This window comes from Vanessa cardui, chromosome 17 (genome assembly GCF_905220365.1).
Source record: "Vanessa cardui chromosome 17, ilVanCard2.1, whole genome shotgun sequence".
NCBI lineage: Eukaryota > Metazoa > Arthropoda > Insecta > Lepidoptera > Nymphalidae > Vanessa > Vanessa cardui.
Window position 1 is genome coordinate 9682562 of NC_061139.1, and position 14729 is coordinate 9697290.

Below are 14729 nucleotides of genomic sequence, written 5' to 3' on the forward strand. Positions count from 1 at the left end.
GGGTAGAGAGGGATAGCAAGCCTTTTAATTTCGAGCTAATTAAGTTTTAAAATTAACGTATAAAAATCTTATATATTTGAAGTCGAAAAGGATTATACCTACCAAAAGTTATAATATACGTAAATTATTAATATATATTAATTTTGGTATTTAGTCTCACCGTTAGGTAAATATTCTCTTATTGAAGGTAGTTAGAGCTTATTCCTCCACGCTGATTCTAAATATTGGATACATAGATGGTAAAGTTTTATTCGACACATGAAGGATTTCCACTATGCTATCCTGCACCGCAAAGGATGAATTAATTTAAAATCAATATTATATTATTAAGTAGAAGTTAAGGAAACCGATAAAAGTAGTTTTTTTTTTTGTTTCTAGTACATATTTGGCGAAAAATATCATATTAAAAATTCAATATTTAAATACCGAGCAAAAACGCTACTTGGACAATATGGCACTGCAATGTGGTCGGTGACGTCACTTTCCTATATTTTAATGCGTGGAACATATATGTAGTAGGAGAAAAAAGATTACAAGAAAGTGACTTCATCATAAGCCCGGCCAATCAGGAGCGTTTTGTGTCACGTGACAAACGTTTGCAAAAATGCATTTTTATTTATGGATTTGTGAATAAATTAAGTATTATTTTCAACTTTCGTAAGTAAATAACTATTATTAAACTCATAATATACACTGATTACAGTAATTCACAATTTATTTTTCGCATTGTTAAATAGCCTATTCAGTTATACTTTCGCACACTAATATACTACTGACTCAAGTAGTAGTTTGATGTTGAGAAAATATTAAATGAAGAGTCTTAGTGACTCTTGTTCAATATATCGATGATTATAATGACTTAAAATCTATATCTAATAATACCATGATAAGAGGAACTTGTATAAACGATTTTCATGTTACATAAATAAATATTGGATAACATCACATACATTACTCCGGTCCCAATGCAAGTAGCTAAAGCATTTGTGTTATGGAAAATTAGAAGTAAAGGTACCACAAACACCCAGACCTAAAACGACATAGAAAACTAATAAACCTTCTTCATCGACTCGGCCGGGAATCGAACCCGAGACCTCGGAGGGGCGTACCCGTGAAAACCGGTGTACACACAATTCGACCACGGAGGTGTCATCACCTTATTTGTCAAGTACTATATTATGTATACACCTTTGTTTACATATACAAACACTGGCGACCCGCTGGCTTCGAACGAGTTCGAAAATAAAATTTGCTTAGCTTAGCAAAAAAATATTGAGTAGATTTATTTATTTAATAGCGCTTATATATTTATTAGTTTATATAAGTTTGTCATAAATGAGAACTATGAATGATAATGTTCGTGTAAACAATAGGTATTTTGTCTACGGCTTAAAGTTTCAAATTTGGGAAATTTTATTCGCCAAGATCAAGATTATTGTTACAGCCGTTATCTGACACCGTTACGCAGCGAGGGATTTTTTCGTTGCTTATTTGAAAACGATATCTTTAATGTATAATTCGATATTATATACAGGGTATACTTTGAAAAATAAATTGCATCTATATTAAATGCTCAAGGTAACTAAAATATTTATCTGAGTAACGATTAATGCTCATTGAAGAACAGAATCGAAGGAAATGGCTTTGCAAATATTCTTTGTATTTAACGAATTAATCACGAAATTACAGAAACTATAACGCCTACTAACTTGATATTAGGCAGGTAGCTTCTTTGTAGGTTCTGATTTTGCGAACCTACGCCCACAGGGGAGTAAAACTGGCTTTGGAAATTTAAAGCCGCAGTCTCAGCTATTAACCTATATTTTTTATTATTCTGTAATACCTTAAAGTAAAATATGGTATTTTGAGTTTCCTGTAAAATATTTCATTTAAGCTGTTATTACGGATTGTGCTGTAGACTTTTTTGAGACCCACAATTTGACATATCATATCCTAAGGTGTGAATGCTTTTCTTTGGTAAAACGTCGTCATAGTTGAACCATTTTGTACGTATATAAAATATATATGTTATGTAAAAATCTTCCAAGTTCATTTTTCTTTTTGTTACTGAATATCGTGTCAAAATCCGTTGCAAAAAAGTCGACTCAGTTTCATAATAATAGGTTGGGGAAAAAGTTTCTTCGTATTTTATATGAAAATTCAAAAAGTTTTTTTTTATAGTTTATTTACATTTGACTAAAGTATGAAGGTGCTATTTTGTTCCATAACTTTTTGCCATCTTGTTGGTAATGACATGATCCCATTGCTGTAAAAATTTTGGGGCTTCTGATCGAAAAACTGCGACAAGTGGTTTTGGCAGTCCTCTCGTGATGTTAACCTGACACTGCCTAAGGAATTCTGCAGAGACCGAAACAGATGAAAATCTGAAGGTGCCAAAGGTGCCCAGCCAAACTCTCGTAATTTTTGTTGAGTGGCTAAAGACGTGTGAGGTCTAGCGTTGTCATGGTGAAAAACCACACCCCTTCTGTTGATCAATTCTGGCCGCTTTCTCTCAATTTCTTGCTTCAATCTCATCAATTGTTCGCAATACAGTTCTGAATCGATGGTCCTGCCGGGCGGTAACAGCTCATAATGAATGATGCCCTTCCAATCCCACCATACACACAGCATTACCTTGTTGCGAGTTAATCCGGGTTTTGCCACAGTCTGTGAAGCTTGACCGGCCTTTGACCACGATCTTTTTCGCACGTTCTTGTCGTATGTGATCCACTTTTCATCACCAGTTATCAGCTTCTTCAAAAATGGTTCGGTTCCATTACGTCGTAATAAAGAATCACAAATGAGTACACGGTTCATTAGGTTTCTTTCAGTGAGTTCATGAGGCACCCATATATCGAGCTTTTTTGTGTACCCAGCTTTATTCAAATGAGTCAAAACCGTTTTGTGGTCAATTGCCAGTTCTTCAGCTACATCGTAACTACTAATATGCCGATCTTGCTCCACTTTTTCAAAAATGGCATCAATTTTGTCCGTAACAGGGCGACCAGAGCGAGATGCATCTTTGATATCAAAATTTCCGGCTTAAAAACGCTTAAACCAAACTTGCGCTACTCTCACAGATACTGCATTAGGTCCATAAACAACACAATTTTTTTTCGCGGCTTGAGTTGCATTTTTACCTTTTTTATAGTAAAATTTTAAAATATCGAATTTCTTCTCTAGATTCACTCATTTTAACAACAACAAAAACAAATGAAAATCACACAAATTCCTAATTTGAATTTGGAAGTGCCTTCTTTAAAATTAAAACTTTTTAATGATACCAAAACCAGCCAGATACAAATGGTATAGCCAAAGAGATTTTATTACAAGTTCATACATACTATATGCGAAAAGACTTTTTCCCCAACCTAATATTAAAATATTCAATATGGAAGCGAATATGGTTTTTTTACGAATATTGAGCGCTCCATATGCAACACATGATCTTGGGAAACATAACAATCTACAAACACTTAACCAATCAACAATAAATTTTATTTTAAATTATTATGAAAATTAAAAATGTTTATCTTAAACATAAAGGAGACGCTACACCGTTTTGGTTATTTCGCAGACAACGTTTTACAATTGTTATAAATTTTGTTGTTATTTTTAGATGATTGATGAATGTGACAGTTACGATTGAAAAAAAAGTTAACTTCTAAAACTTTCTTGGACAACTTTAGAACGTATTTTTCTTTCTTGAGAATAAGGTTATTTGACTGAGAAATATATGATATATAATACGTCTGAAAACAAATGTTTAGGAATCAATTTTATTATTAATTCAAATTGACTCGAAGTGAACTATTCTAGTGGTCCCATATGCCAGCCATTTCAACTATTATAAAATGATCGGTTTAAAGTTTAATCATGACAATCATGACGAGACATAATGATTTATAAACACTCTATGTATTCGTTTTCATTACTTATATTGCGTTATCAATTTAAATATTCATTATAATGTAATTTACTTGTAAATATACACAATATACATATAAGAATATCAACGTTGATTTTTCTCATCCCATTTCATAGCATCTATTTAGGTTAGATGGACAAATGGTAAGCCTGATCGAAAGTGATCATCTCTGCTCATATTATGACGCCATCATAAATGCAAAACCAACCTTTGCAACTGAGTTGTTTGCCCTGGTAACTGTCAGTACACTGGCTCACTCACCCTTTAATTCGGATGAAAAGAGTACAATTACTTAACGGTAAATTATACGTATCTACCTCCTACCTATTCAGACAGGCTTACAACAAGTCATATTACCAAAATTAACCAAAAAGACCAAATAGTTTAACTGTAAAACTACGATCTACAATGCGACTTCTGGTCATAAATTTCGTTAGATTTTGGTTATTTTATAAGAGTCTAATCATTTATTTTTTATTATTCTCAAGCATATTTTTCCGAAGTTGACAGAGATCTGTCATTTATTATTTCTTCTTTATTGAAAAAATACTATCCAATCATCACTAATGTTACTCTAAGCAGAGGTATATCAATTGAATGTCCAATACAAAATGCTAATCAGTATAGCGTTTTACGAACAAGTAACTATTTTATATATACGGAACACTAAAACCAATAGTCCGAATTATACAGTAGGATTATTAAAATTCAATTAAATACAATTAGTTTCGCATGATCTTATCGTTTTTATTGCATTAGTGACAGGGTCAAGGTTTGTTATGCAACTGTTTTTATTATAAAGAAGTTCCAAGGTTAGTATTTTTATTTCTTAATTTTAAACGACGGATTAAAAATTGGTCATACTTAAGGCTACGTTCACATTTAGTACTTTTGACGCCTCGCACACACACATATGATTTCTAATTAAGATATAAAATGATACATTCCTTTCCGTACCAAATATCGTATCAGATTCACGTAAGGTGCTAGTATGGACTTTATACAGATACTAGCGACTTAGCACGAGTGCAATACTGATACTAAATATACTACAGAATTTATTTATTAACGACATCACATTTGAAACTTCTAAAATTGTCAGCGTTTTTTTTTCTATATTGTACAAGTATTATATACAAAAACCTTCCTCTCTATTCACTCCATCTACTAAAATAAAACCCCATCAAAATCTGTTGCGTGATTTCAAAGATCTAAACATACATAGGGACAGACAATGGTAAGCAACTTTGTTTTTTTTTACTGTGTCAAAATACGAAGCGTTACATGATAGACCTCGTAACGCCCTGAGACAGTTTCTCCTTGATCATTGAAGAGTTTACTCGAGTCCGCTAATTTGATAATATTGTATTTTAATGCATTACAACGATAGTTAGAAACGGTATAAAGAAGTGTTGACGCGTAATGTCACGTAGTCAATAATATATAATCAATTAATGTACAATGTTCGATTTTTGAACTGGAATATTTATATCGCTTTTTTAACAGTCATATTTGATTTCAGAAATGTATTTATTGTTATACTAACCACAACCTTTACGTATTGGTACAGTTGGTAAAATAATAACTAATAATTCTTCTTCTTCTTTATGCTTCTTTATGCCTCTTTCACTAAAAATAGTACCCTAATAAAACCATGTAATAATGAGTACACAATTTTTACTTAGTTTTTCCGTCAATAGTGACGATATAACTGTTATAGTACTGCTGGTAAAACAATAACAAGGTTAATGCAATACCGGTCGCTTGTGTGCTGCTGATTTGGTTATTGTAGAGCGTGATTCTTTTCGTTTTTGAACGCTTCAAACTGATTAACTTGGTAATTTTTCTCAGCAATTTTTTTTTCAACGTCTAACAAATAATTCGATAAGAGCCACTAAAGTTTTAAATTAAAATATTTTCCTGAAATACAAGCCCAAAAATTTCTTCATTTTTGAATCTTATTGAAGTATAATGATTTTGGATTTGTTCTCCCTAAATCCATCCATCGTCCAATGTGAAACGATTCAGAATTGGTTTTAGCAATTATAAAATTGTTATTTTGATATGGCTGTTAAATAACTTGCTTATAATAAAACAGCCTGTATAATAAAAACGAATTCAATATTACATGTAATATGTATTTATTTAGTCAACCAAGGAGTTAAAGATCAGTGGTTCCTGGATCGCCTTGCTGACTGTTGGACGTGTATAATGTGTTCAGGTAGATTTGTTTTTATCATAAATACGTTTAATTATAAAACAACTATATAATATATCAAGCACTTCGAATTTATCAGCAATTGATTAGTATTTATAGATATAACTGGGTGCTTGTCCCGACTTCGACCGTGAAATAGGAATTCTATTAACTTCCCGAACGCGATGCCCCTAAGTAGGTCCAATTTAATTGTCCACACAAATAAAATCGAAATCAGTCCAACTAATTACGAGAAGTTTGGTCACACATATACAGCAGATTTATACATATATGTATGTTCTAGATGTTTGTGTTTTTATTTTAACGAATGCTTATTTACCTATAATTTAATAGAATTCCAATATTTGTCTACATTTGTAATTTTTATTCATTGTGTCATTATTTCGCGTTTTATGCATGACAATTCGCTAATACTTTATGCTATTCGAACATGTTAGACAAATCAAACTATATATTTATTAAAATAGTAAAATCAAAAAAACCTGAAATAATTTTTTTGATTAACATACAAAACATTGCGTTATATGTTACCACATATTGACCGCGACTGCGTTTTAACGGCCAGTCACTAATACATAGAAAAGTATTTTGTTTGGAAGTGTGTATGCCAGTGTACCTAAATACCTACCGAGTAAGTTATAATTACAGGCAAAAAATACATAAAATTTTATATTCAGTAATTCGCGTCATATTAAAGGTGTAACTTGTTTACCACATTACAAATGTAGGGCCAATAATCATCACTCTTCCTATAATATATAAAAACAAACACAAACATGCAATACACACACATGTGTAATATGTAATTCTTTTTGTTACAGGAGAACAAGATCTCTGAACGCTCCGTCTCCTATACAACAGTTTGGACCATGCGGCAGGATAATGAAGAACTCAGCAATGGTTATGTAAGTGTAATTCATCATCCTCCTGCCCTCATCCCAATATTATTTGGAGTCGGCGCAGCATGTCTTCTCCTTCCATCCTTCTCTGTCAGACGTCATCTCACAAGTAACATTCTTTCTAACCATATCCTCTTTCACACAATCCATCCATCGTTTCCTTGGTCGTCCTCTACCTCTATATCCGTCCACATCCATGCTCAAGGCTTTTCTCACAATATGTTCCTCATTCCTCCGCATTACATGCCCATACCATGACAGCCGCCTTCCACATAACTTCTCAGCTATCGGTGTCACTTTCAAACTTCCTCTTATGTACTCATTCCTTAATCTATCCATTCGCGTAACACCACACATTCCTCTTAGCATTCTCATCTCCGCAACATGTAATATAATTATATAGGTATACCTATATTAATATTTCAAAGGCTCAATATTTCGACATTACCGAACCACCTATCAAAAATAAAAAAACATGATAAATATCCCGAAATTAATAACTTTAAATATAAAAATAACCATGTGAATTTAAAATCTTATATATGTATATATATTTACATAAAATGCAATATTTCGTGCCCTTAGAATAGAATCTTTTGAATTATCGCGCCATACGGGAGGCCTATCTTCAACAGTAGGTTAATTTGATCTGAATATACCAATTAGATTTAATAACGACTCAACTAAAATAATACTATTGAAATTTGTAATGGAAACTTAGTCCGAAACACAATAGTCTCAGGTGAAACTTGTGTTTTTGTTATGATTTTTAAAATTAATATTAACACATCACAATTTAAACATCTCTTTCGTTTTTCGCAGAAATTGTCGTTGTCTTTTAGCCGTGTGGGATTTTCCGTCCCATCGGATTATGAAAGAATATAGATTGCACCTGTGTTAACCGATGATTGCGGGTTCAAACCCAGGCAAGCACCGCTGATTCATGTGCTTAATTTGTCTTTATAATTCATCTCGTGCTCAGCGGTGAAGGAAAACATCGTAAGAAACCTGCATGTGACAAATTTCATAGAAATTCTGCCACATGTGCATTCCACCAACCCGCATTGGAACAGCGTGGTGGAATATGTTCCAAGCCCTTTTTATATTATATTAATGTCAGGAAAGGAGGCTATTAGCCCAGCGGTGGGAAAATTTACAGGCTGTTACTTTACTTTACTAGCGCTCAGGTGCACTACAATACATCCCGTTTAGTGTATTAGTGCAGGCTGTTCTTCCTTGGTATTAGCCGTGGTGACCGAATGTACTTAATTCATGATCTTAATGACAACAACATACAATATTAACAGCCTGTAAATTTCCCACTACTGGGCTAAGCTTCTGCCTTTGAGAAGAAGGTTTGGAGCATATTCCAGCATGCTGCTCCAATGCGGCTTAGTGGATGCACATGTGGCCGAATTCACCGCCAGCGCGAGATGAATTATTAACAAATCAATCACATAAAAATTCGGCGGTGCTTTGAACCCGCAACAATCGGTTAGCGTTCTAACCACTGGGTCATCTCGGATCTTAATGAAATTCTGCAATATTCACAAAATGTGAAATTTGAATGAAATGACGACTAATTTGAATAATTTTGATATTTGTAGGCAGATCCAGGACCCGGCGTCTCAGCGTCTCACGTGGTACAAACCGCCGCTGACAGTCCTCGTTATAAAGAAGGTCCACGATGCCACTATACTAGCGCCATTCGTCCAGCTCGTTCATTGGCTCGTTCATGTAAGTTTTTTGTTTTCCACTAATATCAAGAGTCAGAGAGTCAAATTAAAAGCCTTGGCTGTCCTAAGCCTAATGAAAATTACGGACACCGTACTTCCACAGCCAAAAAATAACGTTTTTTTACGAATTCAATTTGTCATGTGCATTTATTGAAACTTTTAAGAGTTTCTAAACGTTGAACTGTGGGTAAGCAAAGGGCGTGTCTTCTGAAAATATGTAATAAAACTTTGCCTCCCCAAACCCGTAACTACTATAGGGAAATACACCCCTGACGAATATGATTTTGAGGGTAGGCCGAAAGTGTTTTGAACTTTGCCGCATATTTTTTCTATATCATTTTCCTTTAGATTGTAAATATGGAATTATAAAAAGTGATTCGTAACGATTTATGTATGAATTAATCAATCATAATTAGGTATTCTTTATTATTATCTAATTAAGAAACCGAATTAAATTAAATGTATCTTATCTTTCATCTATAACAATATCATTCAGCAAACAATTGAAACACAAAACTAATCTAAAAAACAATATTTATACTATTTTTTTTATTAAATATTTGGTTACTGTGGATTTGAATAGGAGCTATGTATCATATCATTCCGACAATTTTTAACCGACTCCAAGAAAAGAGGAGGATATCAATTCAATTGCATTTTTTTTCTATATAAATTAAAAAAAAAAACATCCGGTTTCCGAAATTGACAAGGCAAAGTTCGATTTTCAAATCTAATTAAAAACAGAACGCATTTTGGTCGCGTAATGCGTCATTAACTGCCATTCACCAATAGCGAATAATTTAGAATTATAATTAAAAAAAAAAACTAATAATATAAATTAAAAATATATATATTAGTATTTGTTATGACTTTAATTTGAGAAAGAGACAAAGGTAAGGTTGATTGTATGTATCCATTTGCGAAATATCGGTTGCGTTCAAACGACTGCGTAATTAAGGTGCGTCAAGTAGTTTTACCTAATAACCGCGTTCGTTGATTTACTGTAAGTTAATTTATTATACCCAACCTTTCACATTAGAATTATTTCGTTTCTATTACATTTACTTATTTAAAACGTTCAATGCGGAGCGGGGTCTAATGTGCCTCGTATGTGTCTCCTATATGGTGGGGCTAAGAGAAGCATAGATGTCTCTGTCGTGCGGAGGCAGTAACATCTATTTGTTATATTTTAAAAACGTGATAAATATGTAAACTTATATGATGATAACTATTGAAAACCGAATGCTATGAAGTACCTACTTTAAAACGGGATCTCGTTGACAACACACCGCACTGAAGAAATAAAATTCGATCACATCACATCAAGTTTTAGTTACACGTTTCGGGGCCCAATGAGCCCCGTATCGCAGGAATGGAAAAAATAAAATAATTATGGCGTGCCAACGTGTTTATCTAAATCAGACAGTCTAAGGCAAGCTGTTTAATGAAAGTAAAATGAATCTGACGGCACAGTCAGACATTACCAGCTTCAGTGCAGCTTAGCTAGCTTCACTTAATTGTAAAATGACGATTCAAAAGTGATTCTAAAAGCCTACTTGAATAAAGTTTATTTTGATTTTTGATTTTCATTTTACAACGACTCTGCGATATATATGTGCAAGTCGCACATATATATGATTCGATAAGACCCCCTAGTGGCTGTAATTAAGGTCACTTACCATTCAAAAGGAATACAACTATACTCGTAGAATACGTGATGTGTAGATGAAAGCTCTACGTCACATAGATTGTCATTTATTCGTATTTTACTTGAGGTGTTTTTCCTAATCGAAAATTTCGACTTTTCCAACTACTGTTGTTAACTGATTTTCGATCAGGTTGTGGGTTGGATCCTTTTCGAGAAACTAAGTCCAATTTTAATACTAATATTATAAATGAAAGCGATTTACTATGCGAAATTAACTTTATCTGTAAGTAGATGACAGTTTTAAATGGGTAATATGTCAATTAATTTTAAATTAAGATGGTTATTTTATTGTTAAAGTTATTACATATTTACCATATGAACAAGACATTCGTAGATAATGTCGAAATATCGACCACCAACTAAAAATAAGAAACATGGCAAATATCCCGTATTATAAATAACTGCAATGCCAATTGAAATAATAAATAAAAGCTAATTTAAATTATAACCGGTATGCTATTCAAACTAAATATTATCACAAAAGCGAAGACAATATGTGGTGCAATGACCGACATATATACAGATACTACTGTATATAATAGCTGTCTATATAGTTATAGACCTATTATCAACTCAATTTCGATAAGTCGATACAGATAACATAAAGCCAGACATATTGGAATAATATGTTTCGTCGCTAAACAAAGACTTTATTTAAAAAAAAAAAGGTATTTTTTCAGTTGTGTATTATATCAAACGAAAACTTTTTAACGTTACTAATGCATGCCAATTTCTCTTATTTAATTGGAACATAAAAAGTAAATCAAAATGAATGTTATTAGAAATTTTATTGCGCTTACTTTTAATCGAAGTTGCAATATGCAATTCATGCTCTTTAATCATATTCATTTAATTTAATTAAAAACAAAAATTTTAAAAAGTAAAAATCTATATGCTATTTGTTAGAAAATGTGTTCGTATAATTCTGGGTGAATGTTATTTAAATACATATCACATTGCAAAAAACACGTTGAATATTTTGCTCGATATTTGCTTATATCCGTCCCTTCTATTCCATTCCCTCTGGGGATAATAAGTAATCCCCTCCTTACGTTGCGCAAAAATAAATCTTACTAGCATACAAATAAGGGCTCTTTGGGGACAATGCCATATTTGACTTGAGTCTAGCCCCTGGGCTAAGAAAATACGTTACGGCTTAGAGAAATATATTCGTATTATATATTTATGTTATTGGACGAGGCCCGCTCCAAGGACGGCGTATTTTAGGGAGTGGTAAAACTCGATGAGGTTATTTGTTTTCGTAGTGTTGCCACCTGTAATAATTTAATCAAAATCTTAAAAAATAATACGGGTATGGAAATCACCATCGACAAGAGTTACAATGAGCAAAGGGCGATAATCTTCCATAGGCCTAGTTCATTCAAGGTATCAGATCAGGAGTACATTACCAGATTAAAAATAAAACCGTGTTTGGTACTTTGTATCTCTTGACTTGGTAGGATTTTCCCTTATTGATTGGGATATTCCATTGATTGGGTTTATAATTTTGTGATTTCAATTTTATAATTTAGTGTTTTTTTTTTAACATCCAACGCCTATCAAGAAACAATACGGACTTATTACAAGTAAAACTCTTAGCCCATTATCGATAGTATTTATTAAATAAGTATGTATTTATATATTTTTAGGACAAGAGCATGGTTGTGTTCGTCGAAGCGGCGGTACTCGATGACACGTTACTTAAGGAATACGGTGACTTCGCGTCAGTCAGAGAGCGGCTGATGACATTCCGGGCCGGAACCGATGACCTCACGGACAAGATAGACTTCATCATATGTCTCGGAGGCGATGGAACCTTGTTGCACGCCAGCTCTTTGTTTCAGGTGATTACGTCATTGTTAAGTATTGCTAGGTTCGAATTATGTAGACCCCGTAACTGATCATCAAGATAATTATAACATTCATACACATCTTAGTATGCGATGTTCAGTCACAGTAAGAAAACCTTCGTCAGTTTTCAAATTCCTTTATCAAGTCGTAAACTCTTAGTACCTTTTGAAACTATAGCACTAAACAGACAACTGCATATAAAATAAAACTTACATAGTATGACAACTTGGTTCAAAATAGTGTAACATCTTTGGACTACGTCTAGTTTTATATCAACATGAAATCTTTTTAACGGCTTAATTAGTCATTCCAAATTTAAATTAGATAAGATATTTTCTGCTGAATTGTCAAAATATATAAATATTAAGCTGCCAGTGTCATATATTCTCGATCGGTAAAGCAGATTATCGCTCATACTGAGCACACGAAAATAGATCTTAAAGTGACGAACCTTTTCTTACCCCGACTGTACATAAAGACAAACAGCAGTAAATATTTAAATAGATAATGTATATAAGTATGTCTTATGTCTATTCCTTATTTAATGCGTAATCTTAATGTTTTCCAGCAATCTGTACCTCCAGTGATGGCATTCCATTTGGGTTCCTTGGGTTTCCTGACGCCGTTCGAGTTCAATAATTTCCAGGATCAAGTCATGAATGTTTTGGAAGGTGAGTTTAACGTCTTCATTATTGTATAGTAGTGACCCGCCCGGGCTTCGCACAGGTGCCCTAACTGATATATAATACAGAATTTGTTTATTTACGACATCACATTTGAAACATCTAAAATGATCAGTATTTTACTATATTGTCCATGTATTGTATACAAAAACCTTTCTATCAAATCACTTTATCTATTAAAAAAAAAACCGCATCTAAATCCATTGCGTAATTTTAAAGATCTAAGCATACATAAGGACAGACAGCGACTTGGTTTTATACTATGTAATAATAATGATGTTTTAATTATAAAATGGATTTGATTTTCCGCCAAATTTGATTATCTGTGTGCTACGGTAATTATTATCTATTTTTGAAATATCAAAGTGAAAAATACTCCATTCGAGTCACACCCAGCTTTACGAAAGTCTGATAAACTTTTTTAGAATTCATATTTAGAATTTAACTTCAAATAACATTTTAAATATGTTGTACTGCCGATTTGGCAATCGAGAGGAAATATAATAAAATACAATTCTGGTTATATATTACCACATTTTTTTACAATAAATACAAGTAATTTAATTAATTAAATTGATAGGTAAAATCGAACCAACATACAAAACTATCAGCAGAGCTGTCGATCGTAACTCCAATCGAAAGTAATAAGTAGCAATTACCACAGTTGCCCCTATTTATATGTCAAGGTCCTACGCCTAGCAATACCCTCAACTCTTGCCTATTTTTACATTACCAGCCTGTAAATTACCCACTGCTGGGCTAAAGCTTTCTCTCCCTTTGAGGGGAAGGTTTTTGAGCACATTCCATGTTGGTCCAATGCGGGTTGGTAGATACACATGTTTTTTTTTATTATAGAGATTGCCGGACGAGCATATGGGCCACCTGATGGTAAGTGGTCACCATCACCCATAGACAATGAAGTTGTAAGAAATATTAACTATTCGTTACATCTTCAATGTGCCACCAACCTTGGGAACTAAGATGCTATGTCCCTTGTGCCTGTAGTTACACTGGCTCACTCACCCTTCAAACCGAAACACAACAATACTGAGTACTGTTATTTAGCGGTAGAATAACTGATGAGTGGGTGGTACCTACCCAGAAGGGCTTGCACAAAGCCCTACCACCAAGTAAAATCAGAATGTCGTTGAAATTAGACACAAGCAGGTTTCCTTACTATGTTTTCTTTCACTGCTGAGCACGAGATGAATTATAAATACGATTTAAGCACATGAAAATTCAGTGGTGCTTGTCTGAATTTGAATCCGCAATTATTGGTTAATATGCACGCTTTCTAACCACTGAGTCATCTCGCCTCTTACCTATATAGTATCTTTATTGTAAAAACGAAAGTATGTTTGTTTTCTAGAAGGTCGTATGATTGTTTTATTCAAGGTCACGCGGCGTTGACCCTAAGATCGCGTCTGCAATGCGTCGTCCTCCGCAAGACGACTGAAGATGGGAAGGAGAAGAAAAAGCCGACGACGATACTCGTACTCAACGAGGTGGTCGTCGACCGAGGACCTTCGCCGTACCTCTCGAACATCGATCTCTTCCTAGACGGGAAACACATAACCTCTGTGCAGGGTGACGGTGAGTTGAAATTCGTATAACACGTCCCTTATATATGACACCGTAATATTACAAAATTCGACAGATTACAATCTGCCTAGTTAGATTGTAATCTAACGAATTTTGTAATATTA

At 33.5% G+C, this 14729-nt stretch overlaps 1 protein-coding gene across 8 annotated transcripts in view; it reads left to right on the forward strand.

The window, feature by feature from the left end:
- The window catches only part of LOC124536632 (NAD kinase-like), a 44900-nt gene that overhangs the window by 25458 nt on the left and 4713 nt on the right, over nt 1-14729 (forward strand). For 7 of the 8 annotated variants that reach the window (XR_006966894.1, XM_047113151.1, XM_047113154.1 and 4 more), the window contains 5 exons: nt 6968-7051; nt 8653-8782; nt 12139-12333; nt 12909-13011; nt 14419-14616. Coding sequence is in view for 7 of the 8 variants with exons in the window: in XM_047113151.1 (XP_046969107.1) it covers nt 6968-7051; nt 8653-8782; nt 12139-12333; nt 12909-13011; nt 14419-14616 (710 nt within the window). In the remaining variant the exon portion in view is untranslated. Of the gene's footprint in view, nt 1-6130; nt 6150-6967; nt 7052-8652; nt 8783-12138; nt 12334-12908; nt 13012-14418; nt 14617-14729 lie in introns of those variants that run through there. The other variant, XM_047113156.1, reaches the window with a different exon arrangement.